Source organism: Daphnia pulicaria, chromosome 7, assembly GCF_021234035.1.
Source record: "Daphnia pulicaria isolate SC F1-1A chromosome 7, SC_F0-13Bv2, whole genome shotgun sequence".
NCBI classification, from domain to species: Eukaryota; Metazoa; Arthropoda; class Branchiopoda; order Diplostraca; family Daphniidae; genus Daphnia; species Daphnia pulicaria.
Window position 1 is genome coordinate 5,594,562 of NC_060919.1, and position 22,341 is coordinate 5,616,902.

Below are 22,341 nucleotides of genomic sequence, written 5' to 3' on the forward strand. Positions count from 1 at the left end.
TATCATTTCAACCAAATGATGACATTCTGATTGCCTACGAATATAATTGACTTAATAATGTACAGCGTATTCGCACTTCTTCGCACAAACCATTATGTGCTGAGAATAGATTCCTCTAATCAAATTTTACAAAACTCGTTTCGAACCGACAATTGTTCGAGATCTTCTTCTAAAACTCTCAAGGTCCCAAAGTCAAATTATTCCGCTGTTTTTCCTCATGCAGAGAACAACAGTGAATAATAAAAAGTTGATTGGGAAATCGAAAGCACTCTTGTAATCGAGCTAACATATGCTGGCGGTACAGACAGAAGCGCATCCATCCCTTGACCAAAGATACCGCTCGAATTTCATCATCGCATACAGTTTTCGTGTGTAACTTGTTTTGTAACCAAAGAAAAAGAAAACAGCTATAAGTTCTTGGTTACAAAAGAAAAAGGGGAAGAAAATGTTCTCACAGCAAAGTATCAATAAGATGGGACATCTTTGTTTATGGCTATGTTTCGTGAGTCTGTTTAACGAAAGAGAAAGTAAACCTGCTGCCAGACGCATTCGTCCACGCTTATAATTCACGCGTGAAAAGCCTGTAAGATGTCCAGTTAGAAGTTAACCGCAATGGATTAGAACTTGACTTATCTGTACGCACACACAGAATCATCGGCGCTCAGCTGTGGAATAAATCCGAAAGAGTTTCCTTCAATTTTTCATGGCCGTCAATGAGTCAGAACATGTCCGTTACCAAATACGGGTATTATCTCGCGTCGCATTTATTCACTAAACATGGTTAGCGATTGTTATTTTCGGTTGTTATTGGGCTATTTTTGTCGCACTATTTTTATTTTATTTTTTTTTCGAAATCGTCGGGTGCTATTATATTGCGCAAATGTTTCGCTTTCCGCTTCTCGACCGATTTCTTTTCCCAGTTTCTCCACAAATAGGAAAGTATCTGAGTTGATGACCCTAATGCATAGGGTAAGTGCAGCACGTACGACGAAGCGCTTTCACCCGAAACGGTCGATCTAAATTTTTCTTAAACACAGAATGCCCATCCGGATGTCAGTTAAACCGGATTCTGATTTGCCGCCGTACCCGGTCCTACCCTACCTGACCTCAAATAGGCTAAGGTCATTTGAAAAATTCCAATGTTCTGTTTTCTAGGCCTCGACAACAAAGGAAAGTGACCCCTAAAAATAAAAACCCAGACAGAAAACACCCTAGCAACAAAAAGTTTAGAAATTTTCGTCCCCAGGTAGACATTTTACCTTTTCAGACTATCCCAACATATTTTCTTATCAAATTCAGTTGTCTACCACTTTCTAGTTAAATTAATAAAAAGGGAAAATTTAGAAAAAACGGAAAAATGTTCAGCGTACCAAATCTTGACTGATAATAAGTGAAACCACCTTGACAAACCTAAAGGGAAAGTTTGAAAATATTTCCCATGACGATGTAACTCCTCCAACATTATTAGCTTGAGCAGCACGCGCGGATTTGCAATTAAACTCGGGGAACTTCCTGCCGAATGATTTATGATCATAAAGAGCATTAGCCTCAGCCACGCGCGTACTTCAAAGGCGCACCTGAGAAAAGCGTTTCACAAAACGGTAGACGAAATTGGGACGAAGCTTTCACCTCTTCGAATCCGTTATTTGCGAATATTTCAATCGAGTACATTTCCCTGCGGCGTAATTTCAGTTTCCCTTCTGTCAAATTCGACTAAAACGTACGAGAAAACCCGGTAGATGAATAAGGAAAATTGTAGACGACAATGTTCGAGATCTTCAGCGCCATCGACGTATGGATAGAGAGGTTAGGAGAAGAAATGGTGCTAAAGGGACAGGAGTTAACCTAAATGTTCAATTATGTGTTAGTTCCTAAATGGAGATAACTGTTCACCGACTGATTTCACTGAAAACCTGTTAGGTCATTCATTTTTCTCGAAGTGAAATATTCCCTGTATATTTTCCATATACCCACAGAGCTGTACCTAAACAAAAGTTTAAAAATAAAGCAGGTGTCGTCTTCGTTATTAGAATAATATTTCTTTCGAAGAGGAAACGAATGGTGGGCCACTCATGCAGCTCCAGCTGAAACCTGCCGTTATTACAAAATGAATTCTGTTAAATTTCGGGATACTACCAAAACAAGCATCTTGTTGCCGCATCCTCTTACGGTACTAGATTAGGCTTACCTCGAAGGACTGGGTGGTGCCGTTGTAAGGGAAGACATTAGCGTCGATATTTTTGTAATAGCCATAGTGTGAAATGCGATATTCGCCTTCCGGAGTGTCGACTGGAACGATCCAGCGTAGATGCGCCTCACTCTGTCCAACAGCTGACGTTTTTTCCCAAAAGAAGCTGAGAAATGGATAATGAGGAACGGGTCTCAATAAAAAATATACAACCGTTAAACTCGTGAGCCTACAATGTATCGAAATGAGCGTCTGTTCGGATAACTTTCCAGCTATTATCGGATTGTTTGGCTTCCACAGTCATGAAAGTATCTTCCGACATCAGATTGTTACGCGGGTGGCCGGCAACCTAATTAAGTCGCATTACAATAAGAAATAACCTGAAAATGGCTAATCGGTTACAGGTAAAAAAATTAATTTCTTACGAATGTCGCAGTTACAGTCTCGTTGGGTCGCACGAATGGGTACGGTTGAACGAGACAGTCGCCAAATTCGTGCTCAAAGGCCGGTCTATCGAAAACGACGCCAGATACCAGGGAGATCTGATTGTCCAGCAAAAACGGTGGGACCGGACCGTCGTCTATGACTTCATTCTAATAATTATCGCCATCAATTTATGAAAGTTCCTTTTTTGTGACTCAAATTTAATGTGAGCAATTTAATACCTTAAAAATGCTCCGAGTCAATTTCTTGTACTGATCCAGGTGAGCGGACAGAGTATGTGGGCCATAAATTACGGAGCCGGCCTCGTACCGTTGCATCTGAAAATTTGTTTTATCATTCGGATAGAATAAAACGTTTAGCTATATTGAAGTTTTTAAAAATGGGAACAGGTAACTTTTTTTCTTTTGGTATACCTGGTACTCCTCATAAGTGGTGACGTAATGACTGTATACATTGGAAAGTCCAGCGATGACTGTTTTAGTATTTGATGGCCCACCACTGTTAACGGCTTCGGCATTCAGAGCTTCACGAAGTCTCCTGCCTGCCATGGTTGTGAATTCACCCGGAACGGCCGCTATCAATAGTTGCCCAATTCGAAACAGCTGCGTTTCCACAATGCTGGGATGCCAAGCATATGGCCAGGTTATCTTGTCAAAACACAAACGCCATGTTTTAATTAGAATTGAAGGTATCTTATAATCATATCAGTCTAACACTATGTACATCTGACGTTTTTTTTTTAAGTTTTCCAGAAGATTAAGTTTCGTTAATAATTTTAGTATTGCTTTCAGCTCATTCAACTTGAATTAAATTCGTATTTTTCAACCAATTTATCGTGGGAAATTTGAATTGCATTGTGTCTACATTCTACCGCCGGACCGTTATGTTCGTTATAGCCTACTGCAACGCCCTCATAGAGTGTGTAGACAAGGGGCTGTACGGTTGTATACTTAACGTCGTTGACTTCTTCCCACAGATCTCACGAAAAAGAAACGAGGTTACTCATATCAGCATGCTACAATAGTTAACAACTAGAAAGAAGTGATATGGGCGAACTCGCAACTAGATCGTAACGAAGAATAAAACTCCCACAAGGTGGAGCGACTAGCGGTGGCATACGTGACGAATAAGACGTTCGTGTGACTTGGATACTTTGCTAGCGTGACCAGTACGAGAACAAACCAGTTAGGCGGGAGCAAGGAATCAGCTGATGCACTGTTTGTTTTACCTTTCCAATAACTGAATTTCTAAGTAGGTTTAACAAAGGATAGCATCACATAATACTAACCTCTCCGGTGGAAAGCAAAACAGGCTTGGGAGCGTGGCATTTCTGAACTTCTTCGCTCGGCTCAACCAAGGCGGTTGCCACTAAATTCCAGAAATCGTTTCCGGAAGTCGTCCCCTGCGTAAAATCGAAGGCGCCCGCTCCGTCCACGCATCCAGCAGCAAATGCGTAGCCTAAAGCCGGCGAACACAGTTTCACCTGATTTATCGAATTAAAAAAAAAAGGGAATTAAATGTTGATCGAATATTGACCATAGGACTTAAAAGTTCCTTATTACCGTCGTTAGCCCATTGACGGGATCTTGGACCTCAACGGTGTAATTAGGCATGTTAACAAATTGATGGGCGAACTGAACGGGACCTTCCAGTGGTTCCAATTCGGAATTGTCTTTGCTGTACATCTCCTGTGAATTCAAATGTATAAAATTGAGGAAACATTTAGTCGCGGTTTTTGAGTTGTTTGAAGGAAATATCAAATGAGTTTTACCCAAGCTTTTTGAAATTGTTTATCTCCAATAATGCGGGTGCTGTCAACCATGTCTTTTCCGGGTCCGAAAGCGATGCATAGCTGCGTTCGGTTGTTGCACGAAGAGCTCACGAAATCACACGGGAGTCCTGTATCGAGGCACTTGGCTCCCATCGTGTTGGGCGACACATCCCCAAGATTAGAGCTGGCGAAAGCCGCTACAAACGGACCCTGCATTCATCACAGACGCTCGTGAATTACTTATTATTGAATTAAAAACATTAGAAAAAGCGAAATAATGACGAACTTTTCCTGGCATGATGTCAGGTCCGTTAATTTCCGCCTCGAATAATAACCCAGCGTAGCCTTTGTTGTCCGACGAAATGTATTGATTTGTTTTATTCATGCTGGTGAGATGGACAGCGTACCAATTGATAACGCCAATTGGTTCACCATCCGCTACCGAAACGAATTTCAGCTGGACCATATCCTTGTCCGTGTTGTACGTGTACCTGTGATGGCGATTTAGAAAATTAATTCCGGGCGGATATCTGTTAATGTAATTTAATCTCACTTGGCTCTTTCCCATGCCGGATTGTTCAAATAAGACGATGGACTGCGATTAATGTTGGCGTCGACTAAAATATCTGTGGCGTAATAAATATGCGCATCTCTCATGGCGTTCTCGTTGTGAGCTTCAACGACGCTCTTTCGCGCGTGTCATAAATTAAAACGGGAAGGGAAAATTTGAGACGAAAATTGCGCAGATGGTGATCCCGTTATATTTTTGATATACCTGAACAATACCAGCGACAAGAGCATCAAAAGATTGCTGGACCCATCCTTTGCTGGTTATGATTAATAGAACGTACTGAAGATAGCCGCCCGGTCCCGAATGCGTGTGGGTTCCGCTCAGCACGACGTTCTGGGCCGAGTACATGCCGCCGTACTTGCCCTGCAGTTGCTTCACGACCTACATTATTATATAGAAGAGCAAAACGATTAATTCGTGAGAGAAAGAAAAACATATTATCGATAGAAAAACAAAAACGAACAGACTAAACGCGCAATTGAAGGTTGCGATTTGCAAAGTACGAATCTGGGAATTCAATTTTTTATTTTGCGGTTGTCGCCTTTGCCAATTCCCGTAACTGTAATAAGCCATTTAGCATCAGGACGGGAATTTCCGTATAGGAGAAAGAATAACAACAACGGGATTGCTAGCCGCTGGGCGTTTTCATTTATGGGTTGCTGGTGGGTTTAGGTCATCAATGAGTGCCCCAAGGGTACGTGACTTGTACAGACACAAACATATGTGTGCTGTGTGTATAGTTACACACCCCGGGAACTGGCTGAATCGGGAGACGATGACCTTCTCTCAAGTTCGCCTCCACATCTAGAGATATCCAGAGTCCCGGGAATATGTATATCTCGGGTATCTCAAAGATGGGTCACGTCTGCGGGAGTGATTAGAGCTTTCTCCTCCGTCCGGCTGATATGTATATAGGGAGAGAGAGCGACAACTCCCAAATTTTTTGAGCTAACCGGTTAGCTCGACCGAATTCTGTTTAAACGGGGGAGGGAATATGTGTGACATGGCCGAATAACAAACAGGTTATTTTTCGTTGTGATTCGAATAAAAAAGAAGATGGTCATTTGGAGAAAGTAGGGAAAAGAATAATCACGCCGACTTTATCGTCACGTAGACCAGCATTGAATTAATAACGTTACATAGTATAAGAAAACAGTTGATAATGGCGGACACTTAGATTTGTCGGGGCACACACACACCCCAACTGTTTTGCCATCGCCCCCGCTCCCTTTTTTTCCCTTCCATACAAATTAATGTAGAAAGCAGAGCTATAGTGGAGAGGCTACAGCACAAAACTCTTGTCGAGAACTATCTAGAAGGAACAGAGAGAGAGGGAGACGCTGTTTAAAAGTAAACACAAGTCTCGAGTTACAGTCAAGAAAACGAGCCATAAACAGAAAACTCCAAGTCTGAGCTCTGAGAAAAGTCCCAAAAGAAATGGAAACTATACTCGACTGCATTATTTTTTCGTAGACATTACGTTGCATTATTTCGGGAAAGCGCGTGGATTCTATAAACAAATATCCAAAATAACACCTGTCATGTCTGTACTGCTGATTGTGAAAAGAACTATCATCAAATTGAGCGGGGAAATGTGTACTGGTGTACGTAAAAGGCCCCCCGCTTTCTCTCTGAATTCGCTCCGAGTAACGGACAGTGTGCGCACTCACGTAGGCATCGTTCTAGAAGAATATTTGGGCTTCGGGAGTCACGTAGGCAACAGCACTAGCGATCCCTCTTCTTCTTCTTCTTCTTCTTCGCTTTCCCCCTCCCTCTTCAACTTGAAGAAGTTATAGCCGCATCTGGAACGCGCCCTCAAATATCTATTTTAAATTCGGTTTTTAGAAATACCACCGCGGAGATACCACAACGAACGATTGGTTGTTTTTAACTTATTCACGCATTTCCCGCAGCAGCATCAGGAGTTCCGTGGAACCCAAATAAAATGAATTTTGAATCATAATATTAAAGCAGATGAGAGAATAAGACGATGGGTACGAGCTAGAAAGAAAAATGAAAGGTCCAAAAGATTAGACGAATGGTTGGACGAGTGTTGTATGTGGGTAACTGGTGCGTGGAGAGAGAGAGAGAGCCGTTGGGGTATGTAGAAAAAGGAGGCGGGACCAGACACGAAATGCACTGCCCGTTCCTTTTTGTACACACATATATATGCATCCTAACATCCCACGTGTTACTGAGCTCGGCTTTCAGTTGCCTACCGACTTTAGTCGGATAAACTCGGCTTTTCTCGAAACGATAACAAACCGCTGCTGAATTTTTTGTTTTGGGGTTCTTTTTCCTCAAGTGTGCGAATCAAACTAGTTCAGTTTCTTTTTGTTTACCCAAACGAGGACGTATTATTATTCATCCAGACATCTTATCAGTCAAAGTAAGTCAACATTTTTATATCTAACGCACGACGCGTTATCAATTATTCAGCTCCAATCGTTAAAACTCGTTCGGTTTCAACGATTTTCCGAATGACCATAATTATAGTCAACATAGCGGGCAACTTTTTTTGGGGGGGTAAAGAGGAAAATGAAAGAATTAGGTCACCTTCCGGATAGCTTCTTCAAAGTTCTTTTGGAGCGGTGAAAGTATGGCATACATAAAAGCGCATCTATAATAAATGAGGCGACCGAACCCCGAGAGATGTTTCTTCTTTTTGTCTGTGATGAGGACGAGTGAAAGTAGCGCTACTTTTCTCTTCCTAGACGTCCAGCTCTTCTTGCTTTTATTTCCTCGTGGAAAACATCTTACCCACCAGCCATTTTGTCTTCACGCACGTAAACCACCACACAGCATAACAAACACGCAACTTTCGAAACATTACTATACTATAGTATACCTCGGTTTTGACGCTTTGGTCAATCATACAGACATCCACACTAACAAAGACGACCCGGCTGAGAGTGTCATCGATCACGAAGGCTCGGGAGTACAGGCGTGTGTGGATTCCGGAAGTCAGCGGTGTAGGGCTAGCGTACCCCATCTGCCATCAGAAAAAAACAAACAAAGATGATTGAAAAATGAATGTGAAACAAATTCCAATGTCGAACGGCGTTTTACTGTTAGCTTCACAGTTGAGCAGACAATGTTGCAATGCACTTGGGTATTTCTATTAAAAATTTTTGGATCTTTGAAAGGCTTATAAGGCTCTTAAAATTTTACAAGGGGATTTCCAGGAAAGCTTTCACGAAACATCTTCGGGGGAGAGTGTACAAATGAAAAACAAAACTACAAAGGATGACACACTTTCACCAGCACATGAGTGCTAACGGCTACTACCTTTCACTCACGTACATACGTATTTTTATAAAAGCTAAGAAAACTCTATCAAGATGGACAGATGGAATCATAGACATTCTACCGTGTTAATTTCAGCCGCAGGTCCGGTGACATCAGCAATTCCAACACCAACTTTGTACGTTGATGGCGCAGCAAAGCAAACATTTGCAAAGAAAGCGATCACGAAACCAGCGAGAAACTTCATTGTGGCCAACGCGTCTGTTACCAACTGTCAATACGAAAGATATTTGAGTAGTTCTGTTGTCTAGCCAACGTTCCCTATCAGGGAGAGGAGATTAAGCTTTATAAATATCGGGGGATCTTATCGGGAAAGTTACATTACTATATCTACAGCTCACTTACAACAAACAAACAAATTTGAATTGATTCGTGTTGACCGCGTAAATAATGCAAGGCGATTTGCCAATAGGATGCGCACAGCCTCAAGGAACAAAGCAGCAGACGACTTTTCAAGGACAGGCCAAGTCAAGTCAAGGCTGCCCAACCTCCCCCCTCCGCCCTTCTGTCAAAGACACAGATGTTTCGTTAAGTGTGTACGTGATTCTGTGCTCTCAGTTGGTTGAGAGTTTTTACGCCGACAGATTCACATTCGCTGCCATTTTTTAACCGTAAATTTTGTTGCTCGTTAGCCTTACGAGGCGTAGGGCGGGTCATTAATGCAATCAAAAAATCTCGTCATTTAACAATCTGCCATAATTTTGAAACTAGCCATAAATCCTTTGTGTACGACGGTTTCCCGTTGAAAAGTATTACGACGCAATTTTTTTAATTGAATGATTTAAGCTCATTATATATTCTCTTTCATTTTAAATAGGCATCAACATGCATATCATCACCTGTGTACCAGTACTTTTCCTTCTTATGCAATCAAATGCTGTTTTTGGTGAAGTGTTTACTGCCTTGGCGGACATGGAGGGTCTCGTATCAACTGAGTTGGAACTTGTAAGACACCTTGATAACTACATCCAAGCTGAAGAGATCAGGTTAAAGCGCCTGAGAGGGTAAGACAAATTGTTTTGTATTGAATGTGCAGCTTAAATACTATGTCTTCATTTCCAACAGATATCTTGAAGATTATGAAAGCATGTATCAGGAGGCCAGTGCTGATGTGTCAAAGTACTTGGCCAACCCTATCAATGCCTATTTGCTTGTTAAACGCCTGACCTCTGATTGGAAGCAGGTAGAAGGAGTCATGACCCAAAATGTTGGCCCTGGTATGTTCAAATAATGTGAAAGACTTTGAACTGTATTTATCTAATTGCTGCAATTTGTTCAACAGCCTTCATTCAAAACATTACTCAACATCGTAGTGTGTTGCGCTTCCCATCTGATGAGGACTTGAATGGAGCAGCAGCAGCCCTGATGAGACTCCAAGACACTTACAAGCTGGATACCCATGCTTTGGCCGAAGGAAAGCTGCTGGGGAAGAAATATTCTCGTCAGCTAACCGGTAATTAACTTACACACTTCAGGGATTTGCGTGCAAGTAACCATTAATGTAAACGTTGAAAATGGACAGCTGGTGATTGTTGGGAACTTGGTCGGCAGTCTTACAACAACGGCGATCACTACCACACTGTTTTGTGGATGGGAGAGGCTTTGAACAAGTTTGAAAGTGAGTCAAACAAGACTGTCACTCGTCAAGATATTCTCGAATATTTGGCTTTTTCAACATTTAAACAAGGTATAAAGTGCATCGAGCATTGAATCATAGACATTACAAATAACCATTGAATTTTTTCAATCCAGGAAACGTCAAGGAAGCTCTTCAATTGACTCATGAACTTCTCAAGCTTGTTCCGTTCCACCAACGCGCACTCGGCAACAAAAAGTACTACGAAGATCTCCTTCGTCAGCAGGGAGTCATTCAGCGACGTGGAGAGACTGGAGAGTGAGTTGATGTGAAAATTCAATTGAGGTTCTGTGATTTTATGAATTATTTGCTTCACAGTGAGGATAACGTGGTCATGGATGAACCGTTCAACACTGCCAACTTGAAGCTAACAAAACCCAGTGACCAACTACCTGAACGAGAGAACTATGAAAAGCTGTGCAGGTAAAAAGATTACCCAAACTTTAAGTATTCTTTCGTAGATAACGTGTTCGGTGTTCTCTGCAGAGGTGAAAAGTTGATGGATCCTAAAATCGAAGGCCGTCTTCGCTGCCGTTATGTAACCAACAATGTGCCCTACTTATACATTCAACCCGTTAAGATGGAGGAGGCTTTCCATAAACCTCTTATCGTCATTTACCACAATGTTATTAACGATGACGAGATCGAAACCGTGAAAAAGATGGCTCAACCAAGGGTACAGTTTTATTTATTTAATTAATAGCAAAAAAAATTAAATTCTACTTTTTCTGTACTATAGTTTAAGCGAGCAACTGTACAGAACAGTGTAACTGGTAACCTCGAGCCAGCTAACTACCGTATTTCAAAATCCGCCTGGTTGAAAAGCGAAGAACACGATCATGTTTTCAAGGTTAGTGAAAAGCAAACACCAACAAGCGATTTTTAATTTGTTCACACCGTCGAATGTATGATTACAGGTGACCCGTCGTGTTGGTGATGTAACCGGACTCGATATGGCCACAGCTGAAGATCTCCAAGTAGTCAATTACGGCATTGGTGGGCATTACGAGCCTCATTTTGATTACGCTAGGGTATACAAACGTTCTTTTTCTTTCTAATGATTCAATATTTGGTTTCACGGCGCATTTTCTGCCAAAAGTGTTCTTAAATCTTCATTTCTTTGACGATTTGCGTTTTGCTGAAGCCTTCGGAGGTTAAGGCCTTCCAAGGACTCGGCACTGGCAATCGCATCGCGACCTGGCTGATGTATGTAAGTGCCAATTTATTAACTGTAATTTTTTTTTGTTTTTTGCTTGTGGTTGTCCCCCTTTGCGCCCGTTTCATCGGTAACGACAGAAAGAGGAAGTCAACGCCTTCAAAGATTTGGGATGGGGCAACCGTGTTGCCACTTGGCTTTTCTACGTGAGTTTTAACACACTTGTTCACTCGTAAAGAACAACGCACTTCCTTTCCACGATACAACACGTCACCAAATGAACTTTCGGATCACTTAACTAATTCTTCTATGGGCGACTTCATATGCCTTTTAGGAATTTCTGTGTGTAAAATTTGTGGTTTACCCATAACGTGATGTGACATTTGAAGCTGATGGTGGCGGTGTTGTTCTTGTCGTGTAGTTTTATCAATTTAAATTTTTACTCGTACTAAATTATTTTTTCCCGTGGTTATAGATGAGCGAAGTCGAGGCCGGTGGCGCAACTGTCTTCCCCAAACTTAACCTGGCTCTGTGGCCACAGAAAGGAAGTGCTGCCTTTTGGTACAATTTGCATCCCAATGGTGAGGGTAACGAGTTGACTCGCCATGCCGCTTGTCCCGTCCTTACTGGATCCAAATGGGGTAATCCTTATTTTTGGAATTGCAAGATTTCGATTGTATTTTAATTTTAAATGTTTTTTTTTTTCAGTATCTAACAAATGGATTCACGAACGAAATCAAGAATTCCGTCACCCATGCGGTTTGAGATACGACACCGACATGTAATGAACTAGTAAAAAAAAAATTCTTCAGCAATCTCAAGTCTTTCTTCTACTCACTGTTCTTCTCTGCCGCGACATAACCTTATCTCTACTTGAAATTGAAAGCTCGCGAAACCAAATTTTTTCTTTTATTCCTATATTTACGATTATTGGTTTCACGTTTTCCTATGTTGCGCTCTTCTTGATTGTCGGCATCATCTCTAATTCTGATAAATGACCAACGTTCGTTGATGGGGGTCCTTTTTTTCTCCATGAAAATTTCTGCGGGATCGGATCATATTTTTGTTCATTTTTTTTGTCTATCCACAAGTGTCTAATACAGTGTGCCATGTCAAACGCGCATTCAGTTGCAATTTAATTACGTAGATTTTAAAATAGGTATCTAACAGGTTGGGAAAAACGTGTCGCTGATTTCACGAGGAACCGTTATTTCCGAGTAATTTTCTAACATACAACATATTTCTAAAATTCTAAAGTGCTTAATTTTGTAAAGAAAAGGTTGTGAATTGAAAGTGTTGCCAATGTAAAAACGAACCGGCAGCGCTGCGAGCCACTAGACAGGCGTCGCAGGAGCAGACGAAGAATTATTAGAGATTTTGGGTTTGAATGGACTCACGCGTCGTTACGTTTGCTTCGCCAAAAAACGAATGAAATCAGTGAATGGCCTTTTTTTCCCAATAAAAATCCGAACCGTGGTGCCAATATAGACTTCTTTGACCGCGAGGTAAAATAGTATAGTGTGGTTTTCTAAGAGTTCGTAACGATTGCAAACAGGTGTGTGTGTGTAATGATTGATAACCGTGTATTGTTGAGGAGGCGGGAAAATTTTACATTATTGTCTCTAGCCATTTCACCACACTTCGATGAGATATCACTCATTCTTAAAATGATAAAAATTGAATGAAGTAAGTGGTAGAGAAATCTTTGTCGACAGTTTTCAATCCAAAGAATAGTTTATTAACCCCAAAAACGAACACTACCAGACACATAAACAATTGGCACTGAAAGAAACTCAAAGCTTGTTTTAAGAGAATAAGAAGGCTTGCCTGTCATATGATTCATGCATGTTGTGGGCAAATTTCTATCCAGCGAGATTACATTTAATAAATGAAAAATTCTAAAAGCAGGAGCAGAAAACTCGTCAAGGCAACATCATGACCCATCGATCAGTTGTTTACTTCGAACAATTTCAGACATATAAGGAACTGTATGCAAGTGGCATCCGTTGGAAACCATCTCTTCGGACACCTCCGCCTCCTAGAATGGGCAATCCGCCTATAGGGGTACCCGCCAGCAGACCTCCCAGATTGGGCAATCTTCCTGTGGTAGGCCTACCACCTGACAATAGTCCTCCTACAATTGGTAAGACTCCTGTAGTACCTCCTTGTTGTAGTCCTCCAACTAATGGCAATCCTCCTGTAGAACCACCTGACGGTAGTCCTCCGACAGCTGGTAAGCCTCCTGTAGTACTTCCTTGTGGTGCTCCGACTACTGGCAATCCTCCTGTAGAACCACCTGACGGTAGTCCTCCGACAACTGGTAAGCCTCCTGTAGTACTTCCTCGTGGTGCCCCGACTAATGGCAATCCTCCGACTACTGGAAGGTTACTGACTCCTGGCAAGAGTCCTCCCAAAAGACCTGTTGTACTTGTTTGGCCTGGCAATAGTCCTCCTACTACCGGAACAGTTCCTCCTGGCAAAAGTCCTCCTAACAAGCTTCCTGTGGTTCCTGAGCCTGGAACAACTCCTTGGCCGGGTAGGGGCAGCGTCGAGACGACATTAGTAACAGGTGGCAAAATTGGATTTACAATGCCTGGTACAGGAGATGGTAACAAAGTATTAACAACATTGGGAACAGTTCCTGCAAGTCCTCCTAGCAAATTGGTACTAGCGGTGGTGGTGGTAGTGGTGGTGCTAGAAGTTCCTTGTGGGCAAGTAGTGTACGGAAATCCTGCTGGAGTACAACCGGCAATGGTGAATGTAGTGAAACCTGTTGAAATGGTCTTGGTTTCCGTAAAGGTGGCAGTCAGCGTTGTTGTGTCCTGGAGGCTCAAGCCTAAACAGTTCATCAACTGACTGAAATTGACAAACGATTGGCCGCAATTGCCGACATTGAACAAATTATTGCGGCCATTAGAGACGAGTTGACGGAAAAGGTTTTGGGAGGTGCGATATTCCATGTCTTCATTAAACGAACTCCAAAGCGAATTTGAATCGACGCGCGAATCGATCGCAACCGGAGCAGCTGTAGTTTCAATCCTGTGTAGAAAAGAAATATAACAAAAGATTCAAATTTTATCCGGCAGAATAGACACAAAAAGTTTTTACTCGTAAACCGTTGACGGAGAAATGATAAAATCGTCAAATTGAAGCAACTGCGGTTTCTCATCTATTCCACGCTTCCGTCGACATTGGGAGACGCCGCCCGATGTAACGTAGCAAGACGTAGGTTTGGTCTTCGTTGTAGTTACCATACTAAAAGTGTAAGAAGTAACGCCTTGTAGTAGTGGATTTCCTGCGAGAAGATTAAACTGAGCCCAAGAAAAAGACAGTAGGCCAATCAAGAAGAAAAGTTGTTTTGCAAACATCCTAGAAATTCGGTTGGGAGCAAAAGTGCGACTGAAGTAGCAAAAGACTGTCAGAGACAATGTAACTTTCAATCGGATATTTCAGTCCTTTTATACTGTGGAATCAATGTGTGCTACTTACCCCGTTCAGAGCGAACTTTCGTTACTGTATAGCGCGCCCGTCTCAAAGCTTCAAAATGGTGCGGGTTAAAAGCCAACTTATTTCGCATGAATTAAGCTGATCATTTAAATCTTTTGAAAGGTAAAAATTCCGGCCGCGATCTAGCGTTGTCAATCTAAGCAGTCAGCTTGTCTTAATTGCGATGTAAGACTTTCTTTTTTTAGGGGGATATGTGGGAGAATTTTCTTTTTACAAAACAATATTAGAAGATCTTGTCATCCCTGTCAATTATGAAATTCCCTTGCTTGATTGATTCAATATTGTGTAAATAATGATATAATTAAATGAGAAAATTCCACTGATGGTATTTCTTTTTCCCTTATATAGTTAAATATCAACAGCCCGGACTATAAAGTATGAACGAGTATGAAGTTAAATATTCGAGAATGCGTACCCTTCAATCAGTTGATTCTCTGATCATTTTTGCGAAACTTTCAATTCCAGCTGCAGTTCTCCAAAGGTTCTTTATAAATCGGGCAGATGGTGAGACTGCTGCTAATATTATTCTGACTTCTGAAAAATATTAATTTTATCTGATCATCACCTGTCGTTCTGACTCCATGTTTGGTCTTCTCAGACTTCTCATTTATAACTTACAGGACCGTACACAGTTTCTATTACTACTACTCTTGAATCCATATCGGATAAAAATATTTCAATCAAAATCAAACTGTCTTGCAAACTTGTGCACCTGCTGCGAAATATTAGGTAAGACTTTGGTTGATTTGATATATTTTTCTGTAAAAATAACTTTTTTTTTCTGTTTGAAAAATAATTTCTATTCTCAGGCTTTGTTTTATTTGGCAGGAATCTCCAAGTTCATCTGGGTCTGTGACAAGTGTGTGTAGATAACACACACAGAAAATGCATTTTAACAGCCAGCTAGAAGGAGATTGGTTTGCAAAGACTGTCTTGTTAAAAGTTCAATTTCTAAGATTTGGTCAACAAGTTTATGCTAGACTTCCTGAATCAACTTATTATTTCCTGGTAAGTTTTATCAGATCCCTAATTTTAATGATTTCCTTTTTTTCATTAAAAGATTAATTCAAGAACACAAATTGAAAAAAAATTGCGCTGTTTTAAACAGTGGAACAATCAGCCAACACGTATCCGGAAGCAGTAGTTTAATAGGGTCCTCCAATAAAAGCTGGTATCGAATTCATGCATTCGAGTGTCAACTCCTCTTCCCAGCGCACATGGATTGACTGATGGGCTGAATTTGACATGTTGACATTCAGATAAGACACAAGGCATAGTTCCTTTAATCCTATTTTTTTCTCAGCTCTCCTTTTCGTACATGGTGAATTATTATTAAAAAACCAGTTAAACCACATGGTTGGAACTATATATCAGTCTTGCTAACTGTAGAATCAATTAAGACAAATTTTATAGTGCTGAAGCATTTTTGCATTTTTGTTTTTGTTATAAGGTGACAGCATAACATTGTCCTATGTATGGGGGTTTGAAGTTAGCTGGATTGCTTGGTAGATGTATTTCTTAGAATATGTGACGTGTTCATTCCAGTTGAATCGGGTTGACAATGGTGAGTGTGACTGCCTTGGTGTTATACAGCAGATGCAATTAAATTTTTATTGCATGTGCGTTACCCTGAAATTGTGACAAGTTATTTTTTTTATGTGTAGATGACTCTTGAAGTTTATAAAGATTGGGAAACCATGCTGTGCTCCAATGACAATAGAACCCTAATACTTTAAATAATTTTTAAAAATTTCTTTGTATGCGACAGTAGTAGAACTCCAAAGATATAAGATTATAAGAACTCATTTTTTAAATATTATTAAAAATACCCAACAATAGAAATCCAGTGCCTGACAGTAGAACTCCACTACGCGACAATAGAACTCCAATAAATTCTTTTATTATTTTCATGTTCGACAATAGAAAGAATTTATTGTAGTTCTATTGTCGCGTAGTGGAGTTCTACTGTCGGGCACTGGAGTTCTATTGTCGGGTATTTTTCATAATATTTAAAAAAAGGAATTCTTATGTCTTTAGAGTTCTACTGTCGCATACAAAGAAATTTTCAAAATTGATTTAAATTTAAAAAATATTGGGGTTCGGTGGAGTTCTTCTGTCTTTGGAGTTCTACTGTCAGCAACCCTTCTTTACTGACCGCTAGATGCCACTGTCTTCAGTTGTTTTGTCATGAATCATAATGTACTCTTGCATCATGAAACATGGCGGGGGGCGGGTAGGTGAGTCGGATAAGGCGTCGCTTGGTGATCGGGGGGCACCGGAGACCTGAGTTCGACTCTCCTGGTGAGCATAGTTGCTCCCATACCCGGGCACTACCACTACACATACAATACAGATCTCTTCCTACACAGGGCACTAGCTAGTAAAAATCGTACACAATGATGGTACTTCCATCCCCCTCCTTGGGGCTCTTTCCACACAATACAACACTTACACTGCTCACGCCATCGAACAAAAAAAACCATAGCAATCTACTATCGCCGGTGCGTAAGGTCATCTAGATTAGAAGACCAGTCTGTGAATAAAGCAGACGGCACCTAAAAATACCAATACCAATACCAATCATGAAACATGGCGAAACAAATTGTTGCTATTGTATACTTATTTTTCTGTGATTCCGAATACTGAATTGAACTTCGTTTGTGTAGGTTTATCTTGACCTAGTTTCCTTATTTTTTTATATTACATCCATTTCTTCAAATTCTAGAAAGTCAGTCGTCAGTCCATCATTCCGACAAGTTGACTTAGTGCTCAGTCAATTTCCATCCATTAGATCCTTATGCTGTCAAAAGCCTGAAACTCATATTTGAAGCCAGCATACAGTGGAATTATGCAAAAGTTCTTGCGCATGGGCATCTTTTCTGAATCTTGCAAGTGTAACCTGTGTCAGAATGTTTCTCGAGTGTACAACTGTGTCTAGATGCTACAGCCATTCAGAAGGCAACCCAGCCGAGAGATGGGTAGAGTTTTATTTTTAATAGATAAATTTGTGTAAATCTGTAAATAATAGATAATTTTCCTTATCCCATTGCTACTTAGAGTTCCAGTTTCAGTGAATGAACATGAAGTGTGTGAAGTGTATTTAGTACATTTACCAGATCTGCTTGATGAAAGTCAAATACCTTACTGAAGTCACCCAAATGATAAAGGTTAACATCATTATCACCTTTTACCATGCTACTATGAGTTAATTTTGTTTAAGCTTCCTTTTAATTCCTAACTCGTTTTTACAGAACTATTTGTGACGTCCCATGAGATCGCGAGTCGACCGCATGTTTCAATCTACAACGCAGTTTCTTCATGGAATCGTGAGGTCCTAGCACGGAGATCCTTGAGCCAACGCTGGCTTTTGTCCATGACAGAAGAGGGACTTCTACCAACGTTCGGATCCTTATCTTCACGACGTACGCTGCTTCTTGTGCTTCACTGTTGAATTAGATCACTTCAGTGTTCGCTTCCGTACGCTGTGAAATACCTGCAGTCACTCGCCACGGGATTATGCCCAGGTTACCGATAATTGATTACTTTCGTAGATTATCTACTATTAATCTACTTGCGTTAAACTCTGTGACTGTGTAAGAATCTAAACTCAGGCACTTCTTGCGCGCAAACAAAGTGTTTCTTAGACGTTTCTTTTTTCTAACGCTAGATGGCTTTTCCATCATTTTTAGCTGTCAAAACAGTCAGTTTCAGTTACTTTGCAAATCTCTTTAAACATTTATCGGCAGCTGTTGTGTGGAAATTTTTTAGTGAAAACTGACGATAACTATTCCACCAACAAAGCTCACTTGTTAAATTTTCGATATTAGCTTTTTCTTAAAAAAAATCACCCCTAATCGACCCCAAATTTCATGGAGATCACGAATATGTGATTAAATTTGACGACAGCTCAATAGTTAAGGCGCTATCGCCTACTTCCGGTGTAGATCCGAAAAATTTTCTTAAAACTAGCAAGTGAACTTTGTTCTGTGTGCAGTTCTCAATATTGAAAGCTAGATTTTAAGCAATTAAAAGTGCGCCTTTAAAGTTTTGAGCAAAAAGACTAGATCAATGTACCTATTTGTATTATATAACTTTTATTGGCATGTCACTTAAGAATTTTTTTCTCTTTATCCAGGTAATACAGCGGAGACGTCGAGAAGATGGACACCAAAACATCACCGGCATCTCCAAAATGTCAGCGCGGATCATCATTTGGTGTGGTAATATTTTTGTTTGTTTGTGTTAGTTAACCCGTTGGCTGCCACGCCTTTGTTTTTCCCTGTGTTAGCTCCTTAGCACGGGCCGCGCTGTTCGGTCTCGTGGTTTACATGCCGCGGGGTCTGACAGTCGCACCAGCCCAAGATTCGCCGCAAGGCGCCTGTTAGGCAGTGCACCATAGAGAATTCCCCCTTGTCGATGCGGTGATGGATTCTAGAGGCGTGCATTCCATCTTCTCCTGTCACCGTGTCAGCCCGGACTTGTCAGCAATGGCAAGTCTCACCTTTTGTCATGGATCCTTCAGACATGGCGCGTAGAGTAGTAGAAGAACAACCTACGGGTTGTATCGCGTGGCAGCCAACGGGTTAACTTAAGTGTATGTATGTATGTATGTATGTATGTATAATTTGGGTGATTGTAAAATGTGGTGGAATTGTGGGTGGAGGTGGGATAATAAAGCAATTCCTTTTCATGTTTTTGTCCAAATTGTGTCTGAGGTTTTTATAACAAAGTAATGTTTAGCAGGTAAAACATTATATTTGTTACACTTTTAAGTGTTACATTCATGCATAAATGATCAGTCACTTGGCTATTATTTATAAAGACATTAAAAAACCTTTTTCGATCTCACTTCTTTCAAACATTCCTGTGAAAGAGCCAAACACAACATCTGCCATGAACTCCTTCAGGACCTAAATGTCAAGTAAACTGTTAACTCTAACAATCGAGTGAGCACTAAACAGTACGTCGTTTTCGTAACTTACCCTGAAAAAGAATTCCGTCCAAGCACCAGGATATATCTCATGAAGATCGACTAGAGCAGCAGTCACCTTCAAAATGTGAAATCAACCAAAATACGAACATCTGTCTCAATGTCAAAAGGCTTACAAATTAAGGGAAGTCTTACAAGATGTTCAACAAAAAAATATTTATTTCTCATTAAACATCAACAATCAAATTCCGATTACTATTAACTATTAAAAAATAACCGGCAAATCTGGATACAAATAGCAATATTAATATTCAGCTCTAGTTTTTAGAAGTCTCCTTGTTGTCAGCTGGAGAAGCGTAGGTTATGGTGTAATATTCAGGTTCCTCAGTAGTGAAGTAACTGGGGGAAGAGGAATACTTTTGAACTTCGATGTGTATAGGTTGGAGCAGCGTAAGAAGTGGTGTAATACTCGGGAGCCTTGCTAGTGTAGTACTTGTGATCCATAGTTGGAGCAGGGTAATACTAGGGTTTCTCGGTGTAGTAAACTATTGCAGCGTACGTGGTTGTGTAATATGCAGTTCCTTCGGTGTAGTACTTGAGAGCTACACCGTGTCGAGGTGTCGTAGCTAGGTTTTGCGTAGGTTGTGGTGTAGTAAACTGGAGCATCAGTGTGGTATTTCTGTTCAACTTAGTACGAAGTAGCAGCTTCTGTGTAGTAAGTCGGGACTGCGTAATATTTGGCCGCCTCAGTTGTGGTTGTATAGATCGGGGCAGACTAGTAGTTTGGCACTTCGGTGTAGTATTCGATCGTTTTGGTGGAGTAATAAGCTGAAGCCTCGGTGTAGTAGCTGGAAACAGAGTAGTACTTAGGCCTTGGTGTAGTAGGATGGAGAAGCATACGCAGTCGTGTAATACTCCGATGCCTAGGTGGTGTAGTAGCTCGGGGCAGAGTAACACTTCGGTGTAGTAGCTCGGGGCAGAGTATTACTTCGGTGTAGTAGCTCGGGGCAGAGTATTACTTCGGTGTAGTAGCTCGGGGCAGAGTAACACTTCGGTGTAGTAGCTCGGGGCAGCGTAAGTTGTGGTATAATACTCCAGCGCCTTAGCGGTGTAGTACTTGGGTGCCTCGGTGTAGTAAGTGGTCTTTGCGTAAGTTGTTGACGTGTAATAAGGCGGCGGCGTTGCGGTTTGGTATCCGCCATACCAAGGAGACATCGGTACACCAGTGATCGACCCAGCCGTCAACGATTCAACACCCAACAGCAGCACGACGCTACAGTTAAAACAAATAATAAATTTAAACATTAATATTAAATAATAACTGGAATGTTAACAAATAGAAAACAATAGGATTGATACCCAAAAGTCAATGAATAAAAACATAATATCTACCCATAATTGCGATTTGGTTACAAAATGAGGAATGCAGCTGATAACAAACAGTGCACTGAAGATGTTGAAGTGTCGGAGATCCTCACTCGACTGATTTCTTTTTTTTTAGACAACTCCTTTTAAGCAGAGAAATACTTCGGGCGTCGGTGTAGTAGCTCGGGGCAGCGTAGGTTGTAGTGTAATCCTTGGGCGCTTCGGTGTTGTTGTAATTAGGGGCCTTGGTGTTGTAGCCAGGGGCAGCAGACGTAGTCGTGTAGTATTCCGGGCATTAGTGTAGTACTTGGGAGCCTCGGTGTAATACTCCGGATCTTTGGTGATGTAGCTCGGGCAGAGTTACTTCGGGTTTTGTACTTTGGGGTTTCAGTGAAGTAGCTCGGGGCATCACAAGTTGTGGTGCAACACTGTAGGGCCTTAGTGGTGTAGTAACCGGTTTTTGCGTATGGTATTTTGTAGTAAGGCGATGGCACTGCGGTTTGGTATCCACCATACCAAGGTGAAATCGATACACCAGTGGTCGACCCAGCCATCAAAGACGCTATAGTTAATACAATTAATAAATTTAAACATTGATATTTAATAACAACTGGAATGTTATCTAATAGAAAATAGTAGGATTGATGTTTAACTCAATATAGAAAACAAAATTTTTTACCATAATTACGAACCGGTTATACGATGAACAATCCAGTTGAAGATGGTGCGCTGCAAATGTTGCCGTATCGGAGATGCTCATTCGACTGATTTCTATAGCCCTTTCTCTCTCGTTTAAAACTATATTCTTTCTCCTGATTCACCTTCTTGCGGCAATTGTAACTGCTTTGGAATTACGCAACACTTGTAACTGGTTAAATAATTTAACCATATTACAAGAAACTACTGACACTAAATTAACTAACTTAACAGAATATTTACCCATGATTGCGAATTGCTTTTACGACGAGGAATGCAGTTGGTGACATCACCCAGGAGACATAGATACACCAATGGCCGACCCAACCATCGATACAAAACTCAACAGAAGCACGATGCCATAGTTAACTAAACAATTAATAAAAATAGCATATTAACCAATAGTCCAAATAAGCATTAATACAACAAAACTCGATGTAAAAAACAGAACATATACCCATGATTGCGATCTAGTTATACGATGAAGAAGGCAGTTGTTGCCGTGTCGGAGATGCTCACTCGACTGATTTCTATCGCCTTTTCTCTCTCCTTATCTACGATTTTTTCTCACCCTCGACTCAAGCCTTGTGACTATCCACCTTCTTCATAATGATGCAAAACGTCCCGTTCTCACCCAACCTCTACACCACTGCATGACACGTTTTACGGAATGATCTCCGTGACCTTCGATTGAAGGAAATGCTATCTGGCCTTTCCTTCTGCACGTAGACTGGTAGAGGTAGACGATGCTGGGGATGGGTCTACAAAAAC

The 22,341-nt window shown here is 41.0% G+C and overlaps 3 protein-coding genes and 5 long non-coding RNA genes across 17 annotated transcripts in view; 4 read left to right on the forward strand and 4 right to left on the reverse strand.

The window, feature by feature from the left end:
* Positions 1 to 49: 49 nt before the first annotated feature.
* Positions 50 to 21,189, forward strand: LOC124350250. The gene is made up of 5 exons (XR_006920578.1): positions 50 to 59; positions 12,447 to 12,453; positions 20,552 to 20,647; positions 21,057 to 21,071; positions 21,179 to 21,189. It is a non-coding gene; the product is annotated as an uncharacterized LOC124350250 (long non-coding RNA).
* On the reverse strand, positions 1,925 to 8,649 carry LOC124349508 (neutral ceramidase-like). Of its 2 annotated transcripts, none has more exons than XM_046800182.1 (14): positions 8,345 to 8,649; positions 7,823 to 7,966; positions 5,179 to 5,355; positions 4,957 to 5,090; positions 4,690 to 4,894; positions 4,404 to 4,613; positions 4,195 to 4,320; positions 3,921 to 4,115; positions 3,046 to 3,279; positions 2,854 to 2,949; positions 2,614 to 2,781; positions 2,422 to 2,537; positions 2,170 to 2,354; positions 1,925 to 2,091 (listed from the first exon to the last, which is right to left on the reverse strand). In XM_046800182.1, exons 1-13 carry the CDS (start codon positions 8,465 to 8,467, stop codon positions 2,174 to 2,176), a joined length of 2,109 nt encoding a protein of 702 aa, XP_046656138.1. In that variant the 5' UTR covers positions 8,468 to 8,649; the 3' UTR covers positions 1,925 to 2,091; positions 2,170 to 2,173. The 2 variants fall into 2 exon arrangements, with proteins under 2 accessions (XP_046656138.1, XP_046656137.1); XM_046800181.1 differs by having other exon boundaries at positions 2,189 to 2,354; positions 8,345 to 8,648.
* LOC124349607 (prolyl 4-hydroxylase subunit alpha-1-like) lies at positions 7,172 to 12,193 on the forward strand. 4 transcript variants are annotated; one of them, XM_046800354.1, is made up of 13 exons: positions 7,172 to 7,363; positions 9,098 to 9,284; positions 9,346 to 9,497; positions 9,563 to 9,733; positions 9,803 to 9,967; positions 10,033 to 10,174; positions 10,235 to 10,339; positions 10,403 to 10,592; positions 10,656 to 10,766; positions 10,834 to 10,947; positions 11,213 to 11,278; positions 11,548 to 11,713; positions 11,781 to 12,193. In XM_046800354.1, the coding sequence occupies exons 2-13, from the start codon at positions 9,106 to 9,108 to the stop codon at positions 11,855 to 11,857; spliced, it is 1,638 nt and encodes a 545-aa protein (XP_046656310.1). In that variant the 5' UTR covers positions 7,172 to 7,363; positions 9,098 to 9,105; the 3' UTR covers positions 11,858 to 12,193. The 4 variants fall into 4 exon arrangements, with proteins under 4 accessions (XP_046656310.1, XP_046656312.1, XP_046656309.1 ...); XM_046800356.1 differs by lacking the exons at positions 7,172 to 7,363; positions 11,213 to 11,278 and adding exons at positions 8,793 to 9,029; positions 11,061 to 11,126; XM_046800353.1 differs by lacking the exon at positions 7,172 to 7,363 and adding an exon at positions 8,795 to 9,029.
* Positions 12,460 to 16,347, forward strand: LOC124350294. Of its 2 annotated transcripts, XR_006920681.1 has the most exons (7): positions 12,460 to 12,577; positions 12,981 to 13,215; positions 15,045 to 15,083; positions 15,178 to 15,308; positions 15,408 to 15,587; positions 15,688 to 16,143; positions 16,244 to 16,312. It is a non-coding gene; the product is annotated as an uncharacterized LOC124350294 (long non-coding RNA). The 2 variants fall into 2 exon arrangements; XR_006920682.1 differs by lacking the exon at positions 12,460 to 12,577 and adding an exon at positions 14,928 to 14,954 and having other exon boundaries at positions 13,127 to 13,215; positions 15,408 to 16,143; positions 16,244 to 16,347.
* Positions 12,788 to 14,525, reverse strand: LOC124349706 (elastin-like). Of its 2 annotated transcripts, XM_046800501.1 has the most exons (3): positions 14,181 to 14,525; positions 13,339 to 14,111; positions 12,788 to 13,236 (listed from the first exon to the last, which is right to left on the reverse strand). In XM_046800501.1, exons 1-3 carry the CDS (start codon positions 14,438 to 14,440, stop codon positions 13,043 to 13,045), a joined length of 1,227 nt encoding a protein of 408 aa, XP_046656457.1. In that variant the 5' UTR covers positions 14,441 to 14,525; the 3' UTR covers positions 12,788 to 13,042. The 2 variants fall into 2 exon arrangements, with proteins under 2 accessions (XP_046656457.1, XP_046656456.1); XM_046800500.1 differs by having other exon boundaries at positions 12,788 to 14,111; positions 14,181 to 14,524.
* On the forward strand, positions 17,159 to 18,776 carry LOC124350366. The gene is made up of 5 exons (XR_006920843.1): positions 17,159 to 17,241; positions 17,305 to 17,557; positions 17,637 to 17,746; positions 17,831 to 18,103; positions 18,715 to 18,776. It is a non-coding gene; the product is annotated as an uncharacterized LOC124350366 (long non-coding RNA).
* LOC124350343 overlaps positions 19,315 to 22,341 on the reverse strand; it is a 62,531-nt gene continuing 59,504 nt past the window's right edge. For both annotated transcript variants that reach the window (XR_006920804.1, XR_006920805.1), the window contains exon 4: positions 19,315 to 19,489. This is a non-coding gene — a long non-coding RNA (uncharacterized LOC124350343). The remainder of the gene's footprint in view (positions 19,490 to 22,341) is intronic.
* On the reverse strand, positions 20,684 to 22,221 carry LOC124350374. Of its 3 annotated transcripts, XR_006920857.1 has the most exons (5): positions 22,028 to 22,219; positions 21,814 to 21,939; positions 21,567 to 21,742; positions 20,902 to 21,436; positions 20,684 to 20,782 (listed from the first exon to the last, which is right to left on the reverse strand). It is a non-coding gene; the product is annotated as an uncharacterized LOC124350374 (long non-coding RNA). The 3 variants fall into 3 exon arrangements; XR_006920855.1 differs by having other exon boundaries at positions 21,567 to 21,939; positions 22,028 to 22,221; XR_006920856.1 differs by having other exon boundaries at positions 21,554 to 21,939; positions 22,028 to 22,221.

What these genes read in the sequence shown, in the direction of transcription:
- LOC124349508 (XM_046800181.1), bottom strand. Translation starts at nt 8,467, where the DNA reads ATGAAGTTTCTCGCTGGTTTCGTGATCGCTTTCTTTGCAAATGTTTGC. An exon ending in CCGTCAATGGGCTAACGACG is followed by an intron (nt 4,116 to 4,194) that starts GTAATAAGGAAC and finishes TCGATAAATCAG; the next exon opens with GTGAAACTGTGTTCGCCGGC. An exon ending in GCACCACCCAGTCCTTCGAG is followed by an intron (nt 2,092 to 2,188) that starts GTAAGCCTAATC and finishes TAATAACGGCAG; the next exon opens with GTTTCAGCTGGAGCTGCATG.
- LOC124349706 (XM_046800500.1), bottom strand. Translation starts at nt 14,440, where the DNA reads ATGTTTGCAAAACAACTTTTCTTCTTGATTGGCCTACTGTCTTTTTCT. An exon ending in TCTCCGTCAACGGTTTACGA is followed by an intron (nt 14,112 to 14,180) that starts GTAAAAACTTTT and finishes TTTTCTACACAG; the next exon opens with GATTGAAACTACAGCTGCTC.
- LOC124349607 (XM_046800354.1), top strand. Translation starts at nt 9,106, where the DNA reads ATGCATATCATCACCTGTGTACCAGTACTTTTCCTTCTTATGCAATCA. An exon ending in ATATTCTCGTCAGCTAACCG is followed by an intron (nt 9,734 to 9,802) that starts GTAATTAACTTA and finishes GAAAATGGACAG; the next exon opens with CTGGTGATTGTTGGGAACTT. An exon ending in AACTATGAAAAGCTGTGCAG is followed by an intron (nt 10,340 to 10,402) that starts GTAAAAAGATTA and finishes TGTTCTCTGCAG; the next exon opens with AGGTGAAAAGTTGATGGATC.